Source organism: Melitaea cinxia, chromosome 3, assembly GCF_905220565.1.
Source record: "Melitaea cinxia chromosome 3, ilMelCinx1.1, whole genome shotgun sequence".
In the NCBI taxonomy this organism is placed as follows: domain Eukaryota; kingdom Metazoa; phylum Arthropoda; class Insecta; order Lepidoptera; family Nymphalidae; genus Melitaea; species Melitaea cinxia.
The window spans coordinates 15,965,016-15,988,205 of NC_059396.1; the positions used below are offsets into that span (position 1 = coordinate 15,965,016).

At 35.4% G+C, this 23,190-nt stretch overlaps 1 protein-coding gene across 1 annotated transcript in view; it reads left to right on the forward strand.

Moving 5' to 3' along the window:
* LOC123669612 (glycerol-3-phosphate dehydrogenase, mitochondrial) overlaps positions 1 to 15,304 on the forward strand; it is a 32,013-nt gene extending 16,709 nt beyond the window's left edge. Inside the window, exons 3-16 of the mRNA XM_045603209.1 lie at positions 1,085 to 1,253; positions 2,596 to 2,818; positions 2,913 to 3,076; positions 3,447 to 3,580; positions 4,695 to 4,852; positions 5,180 to 5,373; positions 9,072 to 9,266; positions 9,830 to 9,951; positions 10,462 to 10,598; positions 11,674 to 11,827; positions 12,317 to 12,505; positions 13,610 to 13,708; positions 14,518 to 14,648; positions 14,794 to 15,304. Coding sequence (XP_045459165.1) covers positions 1,085 to 1,253; positions 2,596 to 2,818; positions 2,913 to 3,076; positions 3,447 to 3,580; positions 4,695 to 4,852; positions 5,180 to 5,373; positions 9,072 to 9,266; positions 9,830 to 9,951; positions 10,462 to 10,598; positions 11,674 to 11,827; positions 12,317 to 12,505; positions 13,610 to 13,708; positions 14,518 to 14,648; positions 14,794 to 14,797 — 2,073 coding nt within the window. The 3' untranslated portion in view covers positions 14,798 to 15,304. The remainder of the gene's footprint in view (positions 1 to 1,084; positions 1,254 to 2,595; positions 2,819 to 2,912; positions 3,077 to 3,446; positions 3,581 to 4,694; positions 4,853 to 5,179; positions 5,374 to 9,071; positions 9,267 to 9,829; positions 9,952 to 10,461; positions 10,599 to 11,673; positions 11,828 to 12,316; positions 12,506 to 13,609; positions 13,709 to 14,517; positions 14,649 to 14,793) is intronic.
* Positions 15,305 to 23,190: the final 7,886 nt, after the last annotated feature.

A 23,190-nucleotide genomic window follows, 5' to 3' on the forward strand; every position in this document is an offset into this window, starting at 1 on the left:
TGGACACTGACGAAGAGACTGGTCCACAAGTTTAAAGTCACTCAACGTGCAATGGAACGGGCTATGCTTGGGGTTTCTCTCAAAGATAGGATTAGAAATGAGACTATCCGCGAGAGGACGAAAGTAACCGACATAGCCCACAGAATTAACAAGGTAGAAGTGGCAGTGGACTGATGGCCGTTGGAGCAAACGGGTCCTGGAGTGGAGACCGCGTCTTAGAAAACGCAGTGTGGGACGTCCTCCGGCCCGTTGGACCGACGATCTACGTAAGATTGTTGGCGTAGGCTGGATGAGGATTGCGGAAGACCGGGATGTCTTGCGCGAACTTGGCGAGGCCTATGTCCAGCAGTGGGCTGCAATAGGCTGAACTGACTGACTGTGCCCAAAAGTGTATGTGATCGATTCCCTCAAAATCTGCTGAACGGATTTTCATGCGGTTTCACCAATCGAGAGAAACCTTCAAGAGGAAGGTTAACGGAACGGCTAAGCCGATTTTGATGAGAGTTTCACTGGAAGTTTGCCGGGAAAACTTTGTGAAACACTGATTTCAACGCGGGCGAAGCCGCGGGCACAGCTAGTATATATATAATTTTAATAATTAATTTACAAAAACAAAAACAAAATAATATATATTTAATAACCCTCACAACTACTCTACATAAAATAATATGTATTTTATGTGGAGTAATTGTGAGATTTTTTCCAAATAGGTGGGCAAACATACACCTTAGCGTATTAATATATATGATAATGATAAGATAACTAAGTAATGCAAGAACGGGATTTATGTACTTAGACTATTATTAGGTACATAATGATTAGTACTCTATACAAAATGACTAGTTGTGTTTATTCTCAGGCAAAGAAAACTGATTTTTATGAACAGAACACTAAACTAAAAATAACTTCAAAATGAACTTTCTTGCTTTGCAACTTTTGCCATAGTCACACAAAAACCTGGTTTAATGTTACTGACATTCTATATCATATAAAGAAAATCATTTTCCAATAAATTACAAATATCTCCCTTTGTATGTAATCAAAACAATCAGGTCTATTAAACAAATTATTTAAAATATTTCAGCACTGGTACAACCCCACGACAGTTTCTGCGAAAACAGAACGCAAGAAGCGACCTCTACCCTCCCGAACGGAACAGGTGAACAACCTCCAAGCTGGTCATACATATGACGTCCTCATTATTGGCGGTGGAGCCACCGGCGCGGGATGTGCGCTCGATGCTGCAACGAGAGGTATCTACATGATGTTTTGCGATATTTGATAAAAAAATACCTATAAAACTGAAATATTCCATTTGTCAGAGATGAAATTTAAGAAAAGCATGGGGAAATAAAACGTCTTTGTAAATAATTATATGTAGCTATATACCGAATATTGAATTAGTTGAAAAATGTTATATCAATTTAATTTATAAATATTGAAAAAATATAAATATTGATATATTATTTAACCCTTAACTTGGCAAAATGCAAAGCACCTGTTAGTACAGTATTCTGGCAAAGCTTAACACTTCAAATTAAGAAGTTATTTATTTTTAAATAGCTTTAAGGGGACCTAAATATATTGTTAATATATATATTAGTTTGATACTTTTTAAAATATTAATAGTGCCCCATACGGTAACATCGCGAATTTCGCTTCAATTAGAGATCACTGTTATTTGTGTCCTGCAAGGCACAATGCCGCTTTGGCTTACAATAATGTAGAAGTGGTAATAATATACAAAATAACAATAAAAACATATTTTTTTATTCTCGAAATAAGTAATTTATTAGAAGAAACGACGAAACAAAATATAATAACAAAAATCTAAACAAAAATTGACATTAAAAAATATATTTTATCAAATCAACTAGTGATGGAATTCTCTCAGGCTGTGAATAAACATTTTCTCTAGTATTATGAACTTCGTAAAATATCGACTTCAAAAAAGGAGGAGGTTACTCAATTCGACCGTATATAAATATATATGTCTTTTTAATGTATGTTCGGGGATAACTTCGTCGTTTATAAACCGATTTTGATAATACTTTTTTTTTGGAAATAACATATCCCAGGTGTGGTGCCATGATAAGGAATTCAGGATCTGATGATTAGATCCCAGAGAAATCGAGGGAAACCCTCGAAAATCCGCATAACTTTTTACTGGGTGTACCTGGTGATAATTTTTAATTTAATCGAAAGCTGATCTTTGATGCTTTATCATGTGGTCACAAGTAAATTTCATCGAGATCTGATCACAACTTTACTTGACTATTTTTTCGTCTACTGCCATCGGTCGGCTTTTTAAGTTCCAAGGTGGTAGTGGAACTGTATTACCCCTTAGTCGCCTCTTACGACGCCCACGGGAAGAGAGAGGGTGGCTATATTCTTTACTGCCGTAATCACTCAGCAAATGATGAACAATTTTAGTAACGCAGCAAAATAGTTAGGCATGTTCTAATTAACCAGTTGAAGTAAGCCATTCTAATTTAATTTAGCAAGAGCGTTACTAGGCTAAGTTAAAGCGATGAGTAACTATGTTCTAAACGAGAATTGACTATAACTGACTATATTTCCTTTTTATTACTACAGGTCTCCGCACAGCACTAGTCGAAGCAGACGACTTCGCGAGCGGTACTTCTAGCAGAAGTACTAAGCTCATACACGGCGGAGTGCGCTACTTGCAGAAGGCGATCCTGCATCTTGACTACGACCAGTACAAGATGGTGAAGGAGGCGTTACACGAAAGAGCCAACATGTTGGAGGTTGCTCCACATTTGACAAGGCCTCTGCCCATTTTGTTACCTGTTTATAAGTAAGTACTTTGATATGTGCTTTGAAAGTTTTGGGTAGTAAAAATGTATGTGATTAGGTCACCACAAATAAGGTTTTTTTATTTTTATTTTCAGGTGGTGGCAGGTACCATACTACTGGTTCGGTATCAAGATGTACGACTTGGTGGCCGGCGATAGGAACTTAAAGAGCTCATATTATTTATCTAAGAAGAATACCCTAGAACTGTTCCCTATGTTGAAATCCGACAATCTGTGTGGCGGTATCGTATATTACGATGGTATGTAAATTTTAATAAAAAATATAAAATATAAAATGAATAAATTAATAAATAATTAAAAAAATATATATATTTATATAACCGCATATCTATAAGTAACCGCTTGTGCATGGTCGACATACTATACAATATTATTCGGTAGTCAGTACACACAGATGTATTAGCTTTTTAGCTACATTGTTTTATATACGTATATTGAAACGTTCCAAGCTGAAATTAGCCTAAATTATACGTGCAACACTCAAAAAGTCATCAAAATTGTATAATCAAATAAAACACGTATTAAACATAGAATCACCTATTATAAAGTCGGTTAATTATTGTAGCTTATATAATTGGATTTGGTCTGACGATATGTCACGTATCGTAGGACAACAAGACGACGCTCGTATGAACCTGGCGATAGCGCTGACGGCAGCGCGCCACGGCGCCACCATCGCCAACCACGTCAGCGTCATCAAACTGCACAAAACCGCGGGGAAACTCAGCGGAGCAAGGCTTAGGGTGAGTCTCCACTACACTTTACTCACCATTGCCACTATATTATTGACTCTATGTCTTCGGTTTATTGTACTCCTCATGAAAGAATTTTAAAAATAATTTTAATTTTATCATTAAACATATTTGTTTTCAAATTTCTTATATTCGCATAAGCAAGTTTTATGGTATCTCGTAGACGACTGACTTATAAATACCTTACGATTTTACGAGCGAACCGGGCGTGTTCGCTTAAACCGAAAATAAAAATCATCATATCAAAAATTTCGCTCTAGCGGGTACATCGTTCCATAGCTTAATTGGCTAGAGCGCCGACACGGTCAGTCGGAGACGCGGGTTCGAATCCCGCTGGAGCGGTCAATTTTTGATATGATATTCAAAAATGTTTAGAATTCCTAATGTGGGGGTAACACAAAAATAAAATTGTAGGTATTAATAATAGCATGGTGTCATCTCCTGTCAAAGATTTTCATTGTAATATGAAACTTTGAATAGTTACGGGTCTCTGTAAAGAACTCACTATAGACGGCGCCACGGTTCGCTTAAACCGAAAATAAAAATCATCATATCAAAAATTTCGCTCTAGCGGGTACATCGTTCCATAGCTTAATTGGCTAGAGCGCCGACACGGTCAGTCGGAGACGCGGGTTCGAATCCCGCTGGAGCGGTCAATTTTTGATATGATATTCAAAAACGACTGACTTATAATTCATATATTATAAAGTCTCAGTATACACTTTTCCTCCGAGTCAAAACAACATCAATAATCAATAAAAAAATTATTCTCAACAGAAATCTAAATCGTGCTTTGTGAAAATATTGCGTATTTCTGTTTTCTCTAAATAACTAATGTTGGTAACATGTACGAGCATCATGATAGTTGTTTGTTTCGTTGTTTTATATTTCATTAAATTGTTATTGCTAAGCCTTTATTGTCATAATATCAAGAATTCCTTAAGTTCTTCCAAAGTTTTTCATCTCAGTAAAATAAATATCCTAAACTTTTTGGATACTGTGTTACACTTTGACTTTGAGGACTTCTATTGTTAATCTTTGTTATTTAGTATATCCATGTCAAATATTTGTGTTCGAATTATTGTTACTTTCCTCATGTTTCTAGGATGAAATGACAGGCAAGGAATGGGACGTGAAAGCGAAGTCTATCATAAACGCCACAGGACCATTCACTGACTCCATCAGGAAGATGGACGACCAAACTGTCAAGTCTATCTGCTGTCCCTCCTCTGGTGTCCACATTGTTCTCCCTGGTTATTACAGGTTAGTTTTTTATATACTAACACTCGTAGCATGCTAATAGTATTGTAATAGAAAAAAAAAAATTGTAAAAAAATTTATGGAAATAGTCTAACAGTTTTTGACTCGGGTGTTAATAAAATAATAAAATCAACTTATGTTGTGTTAAATACGTTTTATATACAAGGATACAAGCGCCAAGACTCCGTTTCTAAGCTGTATAAAAATAACTGAAATAGAAGTAGTAATGTAGCCTCAATTTTGGTTTTTAGCTTTGATATATGGCTTTGCCTATACGTAATAGTAATACATTATTAAATCATAACGTCTTACGTTATACGTTATACACAGTCCAGAACACATGGGTCTCCTCGACCCTGCCACGTCAGACGGCCGTGTTATCTTCTTCTTGCCTTGGCTGAAAGGAACCATTGCCGGCACCACAGATCTGCCGTGCCAGGTCACACACAATCCCAAGCCAACTGAGGACGAGATCCTCTTCATCCTCACTGAGGTCAAAAACTACCTAAATCCAGATGTTGAGGGTAAGTATCGAGTGACTTAAAAGGCTAACTTCCGCCGTTTTTTACGTGAAATTTATTATTCTTAGTTAAATTATTTTTCGTACATGGAAATAGAGGCCTATGCCCAATAGTGAGATGTTACAGGCGGAATGCAAAAAAAAAAAAATTCTTTATTTATGGTTCAATACGTTCTTTTAATAGTTTTCATTAAAAATTTAAAACGTACGAGTATATAAGTAGTTTTAATAATGTCAGACTCGAAGGACCATATGAAGGACAGCGAATTTCTCAACTCTATAGTCATTGTAATAATGTGTTTGTAATTCTTGACTTAATAATACCGTAAACACAACGTTAATTCGGTTCCTTTATTCTAAAAACAATTTGCTTTGCTTACGAATTGTTCAATTTCAAACACAACTTGGCCTTAACGAAAACGATCGGGCATTTATAAGCCTGATTACTATTTTCAGAAAAGTAAAAAAGTTAGTTTCGCTGACAAATCGTTAAACTTCGAATAAAATGTTCCAAATTCAAAAAAAATCTAAATTTAGCAATCGGCCATTATTGATTTAAGCCCCGTTCCTATACTCAAAAAACGATTTCGTAAGAAAAGCGAGCATGAAAAACTGGTTTTAGTGATAATATAATCGAGTCCCATGTCTTCAAATAAATAAATAATTTTTATTATTGTTTATTTTATAACATACACACACGGTCGTCTGTTCCTATGGTAAGCGACTTAATGCTTGTGTTATAGGTAACAGCCGACTGATATAACTTTTTTTTTTGAAGAAAGCATGGCCACTCCAGACTGCGCCAACGGGTTAAAGTCTGTTCAATGAGAAGAGATACCAAATGTAGACAAAGCCCATCATTTTTAACCGACTTCAAAAAAAGGAGGAGGTTACTCAATTCGACCGTATATATATATATATATATATATATATTTTTATGTATGTTCGGAGATAACTTCTTTGTTTATGAACCGATTTTGATAATTCTTTTTTTGTTGGAAAGGAGATATTCATAGTTTGGTACCATGATGAGGAAACCAGGATCTGATGATGGGATCCCAGAGAAATCGAAGGAAACTTTCAAAAATTGTAAGGGTGACTAGTAAATTTAATCATGTTTTCATTAGGTACTATAAAGCACTACTATTTAATAAAGGTCTGGAGTCGATCTGATGATGGGGAAGAGAGATAGTCGAGGGAACTCTTCAACAATTTATAGCAATTACCTGCTTTTTGAACTTAATTCGTTTCTGTTGATGAGAACTTTGCACCTGTATGAGTTATAAGTGCCATTACAGTCTGATGATGGAGACAAAAGTTAGTCGAGGGAACTCTTTAACGATTTATAGCAATTACCTGCTGTTTGAACTTAATTCGTTTCTATTGATGAAAACTTTGCATATATATGAGTTATAAATGCCATTTCAGTCTGATGATGGAGACGAAAGATAGTCGAGGGTACTCTTTAACGACTTATGGCAATTACCTGCTGTTTGAACTTAATTCGTTTCTATTGATGAGAACTTTGCACCTATATGAGTTACAAGTGCCATTAAAGTCTGATGATGGAGAAGAAAGATAGTCGAGGGAACTCTTTAACCATTTATAGCAATTACCTGCTGTTTGAATTTAATTCGTTTCTATTAATGAGAACTTTGCATATATATGAGTTACAAGTGCCATTTCAGTGTGATGATGGAGACGAAAGATAGTCGAGGGTAATCTTCAACGACTTATAGCAATTACCTGCTGTTTGAACTTAATTCGTTTCTATTTATGAGAACTTTGCACCTATATGAGTTACAAGTGCCATTAAAGTCTGATAATGGAGACGAAAGATAGTTGAGGGAACTTTTAACGATTTATAGCAATTACCTGCTGTGTGATCATCTGTGTCGCAGGACCAGGTTTGATGATGGAGCCCATAAACACTCGAGGGAATTTCTCAACAATTTACAGCAGTTACCTTTTGCTGTTTGACGACCGCTTTGATATAATGGTGCATGTGCCGTGTCGGCGGCGCCTAAACACCGACGGTCGCGGGTTCTATCCCAGCTCGGAGTGGATATTTATGTGTATATAAATATTTATTTTCGGTCTAGTTGTTAATCCTTGTGGTTCTCCCAACCTAGCCTCGGAGAACACGCTAGGCTGTCAGTCCCGGTTGTTATTACGTCCACCTGATAGCGAACTTTATTCATAGTATGTCGACGCGTTAGCGCAGCGGACACAGCACCGGCTGTTGCGCTGGCGTTAGTGGGTTTAATCCTCGCGCACGACAGACATTTGTATTGGCCATATAGATGTTTGTCATGATCTGGGTGTTTGTGCTTGTGTATTGTGTATGTTTCCGAACCCCCGACATAAGAGAAAAAGCATCCTTGTTAGGTCTACCCATCACTGAAAATTGTAAAATAAAATAATTTTTAACAAAAAAAAAAAACCGACTTCAAAAAGGAAACTAAAAAGTGAAAAATAAATTTACTTAGTACAAAGTAATTCGTATTTTGATTTAGTTAATCAGAAATGATTAAATAAATATTTTATAATTTTGAAGTTGGTGCCAAGTAAATACTACAACAACCTGGCTACAACAACAAATACAAACAACACACACACAACAAACAAGTCCAAAAAATATTATTAGATATGTCAAAATAATAACAGAATAATAACAGTATTCAACCAAAGTCAATGAAACAAATTATGAAAGAAAACTGAATACAACTTACGAGTAGATACTAGAGTAGTTATGGTTTTACTTGGCACCGACTTCAAAATTATAAAATATTTATTTAATCATTTCTGATTAACTAAATCAAAATACGAATTACTTTGTACTAAGTAAATTTATTTTTCACTTTTTAGTTTCCTTTTTGAAGTCGGTTTTTTTTTTGTTAAAAATTATTTTTTCGTAGCGACGACGGAACAAACAAAATGTAGTCTATCTCTTTCTATCTTGTTTGTTTGTTATTTGCTGCACATCTCTTTGCAAGGTCGAACGATATTTCAACTGGCTCTGAAAACAATCGGACCGCGTACGGCCCTTTGAATTTGTATTAAGTATTTATTTTTATTTCATTTCGTGTCCTGAAGCACTCGGGTGATTTTTATATTTCGATAATTATTATTTAAGAAGTATCAAATCTTAAATACATAATTATATTTAATTAATTATATTAAATTCAGTAATTACAATATATAAATATATTTTACATTTAAAAATTTTGTGTAAGTAAAAAAAAAGGTTACATAACCCTGCATAGTTGAATGACCTCGCATCTGGTTCGTTTACATTTGGTATCTCGGCTCGTTGAACGCACTATAGTCAATTCATCACTTCATCATTACAGCCTATACAGTCCACTGCTGGACATAGGCCTCCACAAGTTTACGCCAAAAATAACGTGAACTCATGTGTTTTGCCCATAGTCACCACGCTGGGCAGGCGGGTTGGTGACCGCAGTACTGACTTTGTCGCACCGAAGACGCCGCTGCCCGTCTTCGGCTTGTGTATTTCAAAGCCAGCAGTTGGATGGTTATCCCGCCATCGGTCGGCTTCTTAAGTTCCAAGGTGGTAGTGGAACCTTGTTATCCCTTAGTCGCCTCTTACGACACCCACGGGAAGAGAGGGGGTGGCTAAATTCTTTAGTGCCGTAGCCACACAGCACACAATTCATCACTTAACCGCGTGTAAACCAGTTCGGCGCGGCGACGTGCTGTCGGCGTGGTCGGGCATCCGGCCGCTGGTGTCCGACCCCAACAAGCCGGACACGCAGTCGCTGGCGCGCAACCACGTGGTGCACGTGTCGCCGTCCGGCCTCGTCACCATCGCGGGCGGCAAGTGGACCACCTACCGCGCCATGGCGGCCGAGACCGTCGACGCGGCTATCGAGAGTGAGCTCACTTGTTCAGTCGATCCAGCACACGTCGACTAATAATTACAGTACATTTACATTATAAAACTAGTTCACATATTGTTTTCTAATGTTTACACATATTATAATTAACCAAATTTTTCGGTTATTATCATGGGTATTAGGTTTTTTTTTAGATGCCCGAAGACTCAGTCCTCCCATGACCATGGTTGCTGTAGATTATCCGAAACGTCGGGCATCTAAAAAATATAATAAGCCGCGATAAAACTAATTTAATTCTTATTTTTACTTCATGGCTTTAAAACAAAGTAAAAAAAACTTTTCGTATAAATGTTCTGTACTGTGTCAAATTTAAAATCTTAATATTACCAAGTTCCAAATAAAAATTCCTCTTTGAAATATTTGTTTAGATGCCATTGGCTTAACTAGTCAAGATATAACCACTGTTGAAATCAAAAATCATTACACAAGAACATAATAGTTAATTATTAATATAACTAGTATATAAAATGACACACTAACTTTCTGTCAACCGTGTTAAATAATTATAAAATTATCCCATATTTATATAAATAATTCCAGGTGCAAATCTAAAACCTCTCTTCAGAGAATGTCAAACAGACGGTTTCTTGATTGAGGGCGCGCACGGTTGGACTCCGACCATGTATATCAGATTAGTGCAGGACTTCGGTCTTGAGATGGAAGTAAGTATTGTGTGTTGTTTATAGTTATTATCTATATAAATAGATGTATTTATTTTTTCTTTTATTTTTTGCTATTTTCAAATACTAAATCATATCGTAATTTCCAATCCCTTTTTTGTTTCTTAATTTAATCAAAAAGAATCGTCTTGTCTAAAAGTTAAAAAATAAAAATTATAATTAATAGTAATAATAAGATTTATTTATTTTCTTACCAGATTTATTTACTTTCTCACCAGATTTATTTATTTTCTCACCACAATATTGTAAACATCAAATACCACAATATTGTAAAAATAAAATCGTTTCAAAGTAATTACAATAGAATCGGACATTTGCTTTCAAAATTAGTGTTGTCTATAGTTTGATTCACCAGATTTTTGTATAAAATGCTACACTAGCAACTAAAAGCCACTTAGCACCAATGATTGTGTCATGGCTATGTTAAAAATTTCTTATGAGAATGGTCACAAATTGTTGTGACAAAAAAATAATGTTTACAATTATACATAGGTCGCACAACACTTGGCCAAATCGTATGGCGACCGAGCGTTTGCGGTGGCTAAGATGGCTAGTATGACCGGCAAGAGATGGCCCATCATCGGCAAGAAAATCCACCCCGAATTCCCGTATATTGACGCCGAGATTAGGTAATGTCATACAAAAAATTATTACTTTTTTATTGGACTATATCTTATAAAGTAAATGTAGTAGCTGTTAGTCTGTGCGTGTGTGTCTGAATGCGTGCTTCCTACAGCCTAAACACCGATATTGACGGGTTCAGATTCCCGCTCGGAGTGGATATTTGTGTTTGTACAAATATTTATTTCCAGTCTGGTTGTTAGTCCTTGTGGGTCTCCCCACCGTGCCTCGGAGAGCACGTTAAGCTGTTGGTCTCGGTTGTTATCATGTACACCTGATAGCGATCGTTACTCATAGTAGGGATTACATCTCGCAACGCGCATTGGAGCAGCGTGGTGGATTAAGCTTTGATCTTTCTTCTACACATGGAAAGAGCATTATGCCCAGCAGTGGGGTATTACAGGCTGAAGCGAGTGTGTATGTGTGGACGTGCGTGTGTGACGGTGCCGTGCGCAGGTACGGCGTCGTGGATTAAGCTTTGATCTTTCTTCTACATATGGAAAGAGCATTATGCCCAGCAGTGGGGATATTACAGGCTGAAGCGAGTGTGTGTGTGGACGTGCGTGTGTGACGGTGCCGTGCGCAGGTACGGCGTCGTGGATTAAGCTTTGACCTTTCTTCTACATATGGAAAGAGTATTATGCCCAGCAGTGGGGTATTACAGACTGAAGCGAGTGTGTGTGTGGACGTGCGTGTGTGACGGTGCCGTGCGCAGGTACGGCGTGGTGGATTAAGCTTTGATCTTTCTTCTACATATGGAAAGAGCATTATGCCCAGCAGTGGGGTATTACAGGCTGAAGCGAGTGTGTGTGTGGACGTGCGTGTGTGACGGTGCCGTGCGCAGGTACGGCGTGGTGGATTAAGCTTTGATCTTTCTTCTACATATGGAAAGAGCATTATGCCCAGCAGTGGGGTATTACAGGCTGAAGCGAGTGTGTGTGTGGACGTGCGTGTGTGACGGTGCCGTGCGCAGGTACGGCGTGGTGGATTAAGCTTTGATCTTTCTTCTACATATGGAAAGAGCATTATGCCCAGCAGTGGGGTATTACAGGCTGAAGCGAGTGTGTGTGTGTACGTGCGCAGGTACGGCGTGCGCGAGTACGCGTGCACGGCGGTGGACATGGTGGCGCGGCGCCTGCGCCTCGCCTTCCTCAACGTGCAGGCGGCGGCCGAGGCGCTGCCCGCCATCGTCGACATCATGGCCGAGGAGCTCAAGTGGTCGGACGCTGAGAAACAGGTATGCAGGCAAACTTCCTGGAGAGTCTTTAATAATAATAATAATAACATTTATTTCAGGACTAGCCCATATAGTGTTAGTAACAATATTTCTCATAACCTAGTGTTAGTACAGAAAATTTAAGATTGAAAATTTATAACATTTTTATATTTACATTCTATTACATTATTCATATTACATGGAGCTTTATCCAATGTCGCAGCATAGGACTCTCCCATCGATCTACAAACGATTAATTATTGGATATTAGTACAATTATTGGATAGTTAGTAGCTCGTTTGGCAATTGATTAATTTATTCGAACAGTAATATTGTTTATTATAATTTTCCAGTATGGAATACTGCGGACTCTATCACGTTTATGTTCCTGTAGTCAGGTTCACATAAATATAACAACACGAAACAAGATACATTTGTTTTCTAAAGTTAAAACTAGATTCACAAAGTTTGAAACTGTTAAATGTATCAAAAATAACCAATATGTTCCAGAAACAAACAAAACAAGCAGCAGAGTTCCTGGCAAATGAAATGGGACAGATGGTGAACCGCGCCAGCCGCGACAAGATACCGATCAACCTCAGCAAGGACGAGATACAAACGTACATCAAGAGGTTCCAGATCATAGACAAGGACAGGAAGGGCTTCGTGTCCATCAACGACATTAGGAGGAGTCTTAAGGCAATACTGACTGATGGATCAAATATCTTTCTCTCTGAAAGAATTGTACTGTATGCGGAATGAAAGTGTGAGAGACATGGAAGCGAGAACTGGTATGAAAGGGTCTAGAAATAACAGTCTCTGACTATATCGAAGGAACTCTGTTTTAATTGATGTTTGATATGTACTGGATAAGTCCAATGTCCAGCATTTGACTGCGATAGGTTGAAGGGATTTGATTAAATAGAACCTTCTTGAGAAGTTTAATATATAAAAGATAACTTTTGTAAAATGGGTGGCATAAACTATCCAAAGACTGAACTCTGTATGAATTTATTTTCTCTTATTTTGTCAAATGATAGTTTGGAAAGATTTTTTGATAATTTGAGAGTCGAATCCACGACATTCCTTATATTTTTGACGGGCTTACTCATGAAGTTACTGTCGAAATTTTGGGCGAAAGTAATAATAATATGACCGCATACAGATAATATATGGTGTAGAAATTTAAAATCGCAAAAGTCTAAAACATACTATGATATTCTTATCTTAAAATAATTCTACCAATTAATTCATAAAAATATATTAAAATTGAAAATCATTTGACATATTTTCCAATACACTAATGTTATAGAGTATAGGTGTGAAGCCATCGGACGCTGAAATAAGCGCAATCCTATCAGAAATAGATGTGACTTATCACGGACAGCTGGAAATCCAGGACTACCTTCAGGTAGACGGGACATATTATAGCAGGACAAGGGCTTATGTTGCACTACGGCAAAATGTCAACTTGTCGCCTTTAGTTAATGTTTAGATATTAATGATGTGGTATGGACTTGTGCATTAATCAAATATATTTTTAGTAGATTGATGCACAGTTTTGATTTTTCAATTATGGAACATTTATTAGTAAAGGTCACTCAAACTTACACTATACGAAACGTAAATAATGTACAGTTCTATCCTCAATTAGGGCAACATATATAATCAAGATACAAAAAGTAGTGAAAATTGTATTTTATAATTGGGAAACTCTTAGTTAGTATTCTTATAATAGTAAATGTTCCATAATTTGGGTACATGTTGGTGCTTCAGTGTTGAACGTCCGAGCTTGTTTCACAGAACTACGGCGAGGAGGTAACCGGGGAACAGTTGCACGAAATATTGAAAGAGATCGACACTAACATGAACGGGCAGGTCGAACTCGACGAATATCTGCAGGTCCATACTGTCACAGAATTATTGTTTGACCATAAAGAAATAATTTTAAATTTTATCTTTTTTTACCTGCATTAACATAGACTAATTAAGTATTTTTTTATGATACAACAATCTCACGCTTCATAAAAATTCTGATAACAAAGATTTTAAATGTCATGCATATATTTTTTATTTAATATGATTTTTTGTGGGTTATTAGAGTCATTTACAAATAGAACATAAATTTTCCTCTCTCATGATTACCTGCCTAATAACGTATGGTTTTCTTTACAATTTTTTTTTAAACCAATATTTATGTGCTTGTTGCTGTGTCGTTATTTTAGTGATGCATATTTACTTTTTTATTACGCGCATGCTTTACGGTTATTAACTATGACACGCTTTGGCGTAAATACCTGTTTTTTTTTATTATTATTTTTACATGTTCTTATGTATGTGTGTATAATTCGGTATGGGTTGTTTTTTATTACTTTAACTTAATTAATGGTGGTAGTGTAATATTTTAGTGGGATGTGGTTATAACTAATTATAAGTAGGTATAGGAAAAACTTTTTGGTTTTATTCAATTTTAAGCTTAGCTAGCTTTAGCTTTAATTCAATTTTACCCCTTTATTATAGTCACTGTTGTGAAAAGTTTAATTTAAATACACTCTAAGCTATCGCAGCGCTGCCTTTATGGACACATTTTGACAAATACTTACTACTTAGGTACTGAATCTCCTTACCAATCCATAGAGTGCAACTTACATTAAAAAAAAAACAAAATGAACGAATGAAAATCAACGTTTACGACTATTGAATGACCACAGATGATGTCAGCCATCAAATCGGGGCACGTGGCGTATTCCCGCTTTGCGCGCATGGCAGAAATGGAGGAGGAACACCATGAACGTGAGCAGCTCAAGAAACAGATCAGCGTCGAGAGGAGTGGTGGTGGCTTGTAAGCGTCTCATATTTGGTACGGTTAAATATAATTACGGTTTTTTAAATACATTGGTATACATAAAGGTATATCAAAAATAATTAAAAATATATCATTACATGAAATAAAAAATATTATTTTAATTATTTCGTCTTTGTTACAGATAAAACGAATACATCGCAACAATGTAGACTTAAGCGTAATTTTAATAAGTATTATTTGTCAATTTAAATCATCTGGTATTTAATTTATTATCTGCATTAGCATACGTCCATAATTGTGTTTTAATTATACATTATTTATTAAAAAATCATTCATTTGTTGTATAATGAAATTATTACATGTAAGTACAATTAGTATTCAATTAATATTGGAAGTATAAAATTGCACATACTCATAATAAATAAATAAACGCTTCACACTCAACGACCCCCAGTAGGATTTTCTCCAGTGTCCGGAAACACACACAACACAAGCACAAACGCCCAGACCACAGAAACATCTACATAGCAAACACAAATGTCAGTCATGAGTGGGGAATGAAATGCTATATCATTTTAAGCTAGTATTTATGGGTATACATATTACTATGGCTTTCACTATCAGAAACGAAACCTTATCGCTTGTTTGACACCTGCGAACTAAACTGAAGCAATAAATGTGCTCCTTTACTATACTGTTTTTTTTTTTTTTGTTATCAAACGAGTATGTCTCTCTCGAAAATTTCTGATATTGATTTAAGTGAGATGGGTCATTGCTAAGGGTGGGGCCAACGCTTTTGTTCTTGTTTTGAAATTGTAAAGGCCCTTTTATATTGAATACTTTACTAATTTATTTTTTATTTTTAAATAATTTCAAATAAATGACAATAAAACAATATTGGATATAGTATAAACATATTATGCACAAGAACTTATAAATAAAATAATTATTATATACTTCTTGTAATCTTAAAAACTTTCGTCATCACGTAACGTAATGTCAACCAACTGCTCTAACATATTTTCTACATAATTAACGACTTCGTACATTTTTATTTCAATCTTGGTTATTACATGATTGACACATGACGAACTTTATACCTTTTGAGCCCATAAAAACTCAATCGGTTAAGCTCACAGTGAAACAAACAGTGGAACGTGGACGTATGACGAGACGATTTGTAGACTTCGCCATCTCGTCTACAAAAAGTTTTTCAAAGAGATCTTTGTTTTGCTTAACTAAATCCAAATGTTGCAACTTTAACAATCACTATTTTTTTTTCTGTAGCTATTCAGTAATGTCTTGTTTGAGAGATGAAGTTGTAGGTGCTTTGTCAAGCTTTCGAGAATGATACAATGCATTGTCGAAAACAATAACTATATTCTTATCCAATGTTGATTCTAATAAGACATTCAAAATATTTCAATTCTCTTTCTACAAATCCATCACTACTGCCCATTTGTTCGCTTGCCTTTTCTTGCAATAATAATAATAATAAAGCATCTGTCGGCGAAACAATGTATATTTTAACGTACATATAGCATGCTTTATGGGATATGTGGAGATTTATCTATAAAAACATTAAGAAAATGAAAATACAAAATGAAACAATATATTATCTGATAGAATATTCAAACCTTTTGATAGCCCACTTAAGAATGCAATACAGTGACTGCATCTTGATGTAGTCACTGTATTGGCATCCCAGTCGTCCCAGATTTTTAATTTTGTATGAGCGGTATTTAACAACGTCTTATCTTCACTTTAGCCTATCCTAGTCCACTGCTGGACTTAGGCTTCCACAATTTCGCGCCAAAAATGGCGTGAACTCATGTATGTTGCCCATAGTCACGCTGGGCAGGTGGGTTGGTGACTGCAGGGATGACTTTATCGCACCGAAGACGGCGCTGCCTATCTTTAGCCTGTGTATTTCAAAGTCAGCAGCTGGATGGTTATCCCGCCATCGGTCGATTTTTTAAGTTCCAAGGTGGTAGTGGAACTGTATTATCCCTTAGTTGCCTCTTACGACAGTCACGGGAAGTTGGGGGTGGCTATATTCTTTACTGCCGTAACCACACAACAACAACAACGCCTCATGTGGTCTGGGCATCTCATTATATGATCTATTACAATCATATTTAAATAAATCATATATAATTTGTTTTTCTGTAGATTACAAAGGGCGTTTAGTACGCTTAACTACAGGAAACATGCCCATCATGACTCACGCACAAACACTATCGTCTGGTTCACTCACTAAATCGCGTTCTAAGCGCAGGTATTCACTGAGTCAACTAAGTGTGAGTGCTACTACAGCGTTTGTGTGAAACGGACTCTATGTTGATTACCTGGACCAATAAAAATGCATTCAAAATTTAATGTACACGTTTGAAAAAAAAAAAAAAAACATTATACACAACAATAATAATTTCATAATCGTTATTTTTTTTTTTGATATTTAAATGTTAGCCATAAAAATGTGATTTATCGACTTGTTTGTTTAGATATCTTTGTTATGTTAAATTGTTTTTTTTTCTTATTATTATTAAAAACTGTTACATGTAGCGTTATTTATTTAGTTTTACACTTTAAAATTCATATATTCACATATATGATTTGTTTTGTGCAATAAATATATATGAATGATAACTGGTTGTTATTTATTAATTCCTTATTTAAAATCATACATTTCCGTGCGTACCTATGTTATAAGATATTTATTTATTTGATTATACTTGAAAATAGACAGTAAGATTAATTAAATAAAGAAAAGATAACGATACATATACACTAAAACTCCTAGTATTTGTGTACGTTAGTGCGTCTGCAACATTAATTTATTATTAAATTAATAAATACTTTCCTAATTTTGAAAATGTGCTATTCCCCAATTTATTATTACACATATTCTGAAAAGAAACGGCTAAATCTATAAGATACGGAGTTTTATACTAAATATGACATATTTATTGTGTAAATGAGTAGTTTTTTTTTTTTTTTTTAAATCAAAAGGTAGTTATTATTTTTAGAAACTACCTTCAGTTATTATAACTGACTTTATTAATAATATTTTCCAAAAGAGTTCCTATAAATTAATAGGTATAGTACTTAACTAAAGCCATAACAACAGTGTTTTTTTAAAGTGAATCGTTATATCTATATTTAATTTCAGCTTAACGATTAAAGATTATTTTGCTACTGTTTATTTCAAATATTCGTCGTCATCACTTCAGCCTATCGCAGTCCACTGCTGGACATTGGCTTCCACAATTTCGCGCCAAAAATGGCGCGAACTCATGTGTGTCGGCCATAGTCACAGAGTACATTGTAATAGTAGGGAACCCATATTCACCACGCTGGGCAGGCGGGTTGGCGACCGCAGGCCTGGCTTTGTCGCACCGAAGACGCTTTTCAAATACTATATATAAAATATTTAAAACCACAAAAAAAAATAGTAGGAATAGGTAATGTGTTAAATTATTTTTCCAATTTGTACCAATTTTTATATTTGAATTCAAACGAACCGCCAAGAGATTGAATGAAAGAATGAATGATTTTTAGAAATTAGACATTTGTTATCGAAAAAGCGGGAACTGTGAAAGGTCAATAGCATCAAACAACACTAAGTATTGGAAGCCATTAGTATCTATGAATAAATGTAAATGCATTGAATTTTACGGTAAGAATAAAAGATTTTAATTTTTTATTGAAATCACCGTGTCATATAATTCTTTGTTGTGGTACCACTTTACCTTTTATAACATAATATTTTATTATTTCGAACCGTTATAAAGTACCTATAACGAGTGAGTTATCATTTGTAAAAGAGGAATCTTTAGTTTGTGTTTGTTTTTTTTAGTTTAAGACGAAAAATATGTCATGGTAATTATTTCAGCCTGACATAAGTTCTTAATTTCAGTTATTATTACAAAAATCAGTTTATCAGTTTTATGGGCGTAAGATTAGTTGAAGATGCTTGTTTAACAAAAAAATCAGCGACAGTAAAGTTAGCAAAAGTTAGTTGTCACAAAAAGTTAAATGTAACTTACGTGGTTCGGACGTAGGGCGGTGGTTACGCCCCCGCGACCTGCTATCGCGGGCGGGCGGTGGGTGGGCGCATATCTACCGTGTGTTTATGAATTTTTTAAACACAACACTTGAGGTTGTGATTGTTTTAAATGTATATGCTATTATGATGCCCGTTCGTGTATATCTAGTCTAGTACTTTGTTTATATGATATTGTATACGTGTAAAAAATGCCTTGTTATCAACCTTTAAGCCATTTCCAAGGATCATTGTTAATGACTGATGTTATGAATTAGGTATTGAGATTATTGATTCAAGTCATGCTTTCGTGACGATAATAAATAACCTTGTTGCAATAGTTTTAAATGCTGGTAAAAAGAGTTATAAAAATAATAATTTAATCCTAAGTTGACGTCAGTTGAGGTTTATTAAATCTTTTGTTATTAAAACAATACCAAAAACTTGGAGATGGAGTAACTAATGGATGCGTTCCACTAAGCGACCGCAACGACCGTAAAGCCTTTTTATCGTTACATCTAAGATCCGTGGTCGTCGCGAGTGATCACTCAACGTCATACACAGTCATACATATACACACATAACATACAGTCACTTCGCCCACAAAAGTCAGAGTTCGCTTTCATCAAGACGTAGCGGGTAAATGTCAAACTGTGAATGTTATCTCTCATTCGATTCGGCAAAAAACGCAATGGCAAATTCCCGGGAAACCGTGATGAATTAAGTTTTACTCCAATCAACGTGAAATATTCACTCGCAACCCCACAGCTGCATGTTTTCACCATGTCGCCATATGGCGAGCACACAGATCACCTGATAGCGCCTACATATGCGACCTACTTGTAAAATTCGCATACAATGCCCGCACCGTCTATTACATTAGTGGAATGGCAATTTCAGCGGTCGACGTTGATAGCGTTGTGGGCTGCAAGCAGTGGAACGCGCCTGATGAGTAAGTCGTGCCTCGAAAGTAGTCATGCGATGAAGTAGCAAATTTACCGTTTAAATATTCATTTCCGTACTTTATACGATATTTATTAATAAAATACATAAATCAGTTAAAATAGGATGTCATTAACATAATTAATACAAAACAAGTAATTTGTTGACGATAACGAACGGATGTTTTTTATTCGCTATTAAACGATATGTTATGTAGTATCGTGATTAATAGCGATCAACACACGTGCGTGAACTCGTGCTAACCTCCCACGCTCGGTCACAGATTGATTGCTATGTCATTGTTGGAACACAACTACCGTGGGTTGGACTCTAATAATTATAATTTAGTAGTTATTTGAATATTTTTGTAACTTAATTAGTACGTTTCAATTATTTGTTATAAAACTAATCTAATGTTGATCTATTTTTTTTTATTTGAATACCAGTAAGATTATTCAACATAATAATGGTAATGTAAGTAGTTTTTGAAGTAAAACTTCTTTAAGCAAGGTTGATTTAAGGAGTAAGCTGGTGAATGCACGATGAGAGCGTTGCGAAAAGTGTGTTTGGTTGAAGCGAAAGGAGCAAGAAAGAGAGAGGTGCAAGCACATATTTTTTTTCTCTTTTTCTCATAACCACGTTTCGTATACCTAAGACACAGTTCAGGGCTATTGTGCAGAAGTTTTACTTCAGTCGTGTATTCTAAAACACACTCGTTTTTTTTTACTGTTCATAAATTTGTTTTCCATGCAAAAATGTCAAGTGTATGGTATTTTACCTCAATCAGTGCCTAGGATAAATAATAATAAGTATCACTTCTGAGAAACGTCTTAAAAGGGTTCTCAGGTAGCGACTGGCAATTGGACATCATGTCTTTGTTTCGTTGTTTACCTATCGACTTAAATGCAGTTGTATGCATTGTTCCTCTAGGCTATTGTGTTACTTGTGTTTGTTGGAGATAATTTTTCACTTGGAATAGTACCTAGTCTTTAGGAATAGAAGTGTTACGTGACTTAATTATAATTAAATGAAAATGACCACGTGAGTTCTTAAAATAGGCGTACATTATTAGCATTATAGCAATACCAATCGGTTATAGGACAATAAAAAGATAGAAACTAGGAGTTCTCTAATTATGAGGCTCTAGGCACTTGACCAGATTGCATGGTGGATAGCTGGGACTTAAATCACCTAAAAAATATGTAGATGTGACAAAAGGGGACAATTATTCAAATGAGTTTTAAATTTTAGGTAAATACAGAACCCTAATAATAGGCCCATGAATTTTCAAACGACATAAAAAAGTAAACGGTAGGTAAGTATGTAAGTAAACCTACTTATTTCTTTATTTCTATACATATAAACAGTCTTTGATAAAATTTAATCAGAGCACAGAATAGCTGTTCTATCCTTGAACTAAGTGGCTAAGGGGTCGACTTCTCATCCCACTCTTATACACGTTTTCATAAAGGCTAAGTAATTGCACTGCCTGCTATTATGGTGTAGGTATTATATCCTGTAAAAATTAGGATAATAGCTCACTGAAAGTGATAAAAAAACATTGCCAAGATATATTTTGAAATATCATTAACATTTTTAGATCATATTGTCTTATAAGCGAAAAAATACTTTTACACACTTATAAAGTTTTGAAGTTCGTTTTTGGAAAGGTATAGACTATATTGTGTGTTTTTGATTGAATTTTTGAAAGATGTGCTAATTAGTGTTTAGATGCAATGTTTTTCTAGCTAGGGCGTGTCGTGCGGGGGGCGGGTGGCGCGGGCGGTCCGGCCCGCCCACCATCACTTCCGCTTCCGTCATAGTGCTAGCCTTGAAGGCTTCAGATCTCTCATCACATCACAGTGAATTGCTCTTGCACTATATGAATCTTCGTGCAGCGTTAATGACCCTGTGATATCCGATATTTACTAGCTGTGAATCTCACCTCTCTCACCTTAAATGCATAAGTACATAGCAAATAACATATAAGAAGATGAGGCATATTCGTTATACTTGATATGTGATTTGTTATGGTACATGTAGAAAACAAAAGGACAGAAATTTGAAAAAAATCTTTGATGCAAGCTCTCGCACGTAGTTAAATTTTATTAGATTTGTAACCATTGCAAAATTCACTCCTTGAGAATCCTTTTGTGCCTAATAGGAATAAACATATAAATCCTTTTTAATAACGTGCAACAAACAATATCCCACAGTTCATCGACACTACATTCTACTACATATCATTAATTGATTGGTTCAGCCTGTAATATTCCATAGGTGAGCGTAGTTCTTTTTCTCCGTGTAGTAGAAGGGTCGGTGTTTAATACATTGCATGCTCAGAATACAGAAAAAACTGATTTTTTTTTCTGTATTCTGAGATTGCATGCCACGATACGCTGATTTACTCCTCTATACAGACTGCTTGCCTTGATTTGTAGAGCTTATCATAGGTTCAATAAGTGTCTATTTCTTTAAGGATATATAACTACGTTATATCTAATACGTATGTGCATTAATATTATACATGTTTACGATAAATTTATTGGAATACTAAAATATATAAATAGTAGGTACAACTAGGTATTATAACATAAGGTAGAGTCCAAATTTATTTAATGTTCGTTTAATTTAATGCAACTAATTGTAGCAGCTATTGTTTGTATTCTGAACAAGTAAAAAATTCAAGACGATAGGTGTTGACCTAAAACAATACAATGATGATTTCATCGGTTCTCTTTACCGACTAATTAAGTCTACGCAAACATTATCACGTCATTCTGCTACCGCATGCCGCAGCGAACAGCACTTAGGTACACCCATAATGATATTGGTCGAAATTAAAAATGACTTATGATCACAATAAATTATATACCAAATCAAACTTTATACCTACTACTTGTTAGGTGGAAAATCAAATAACAAGCCTGTAGAGTACTGTTGACTTCGATATTCACGATAAAAATACTTATTACAATCAATTGTGTACGTTAGGTGCTTACGTTAGGATTGAAATTGCATTGAAAAAGTTTGAGATAATTAAACCGGAGACATACGCTCTCTCGGGGCGGCTGCTCATTCGTGCATAATGGACTTGGGGCAAACGCGGCTGATTCTTGACAAAACGTGGCTCGACTTTCACTCTCATTTCAAGCCAGTTTCACAGTTTGGACTATAAATAATGCGATCACGTCTATCTGTCTGTTGTCTGTCCTATATTTGAATGACTCAAATATTTGTATTTAGCGATATCTGAAACAATTTCTTTACAATTAAAATATATATTTGCTTGAGAATTTAAGTAGGCTGCGTACCTATGTTTAAATGTTTTTACGAAATGCGAATAATTATTATTTATAGTGAAAGTAGTAACAAAACTACTTATAAGATAATCTTAAAGTCGAAGTATTGTATTCAAATTTGTACTATAATTTGCCAAGTACTGAATTGGAACTTGTAAGATAACTTAATTGCTTTTATTAACGACGTGACAGGCAATTTGTTTCTCGGAAATTCTCATAAGTATTTCAAAAATAATTTAAGAAACTCATTACTGTAAGGAGGTTGATTAGTACAATTATTGTAACAAGT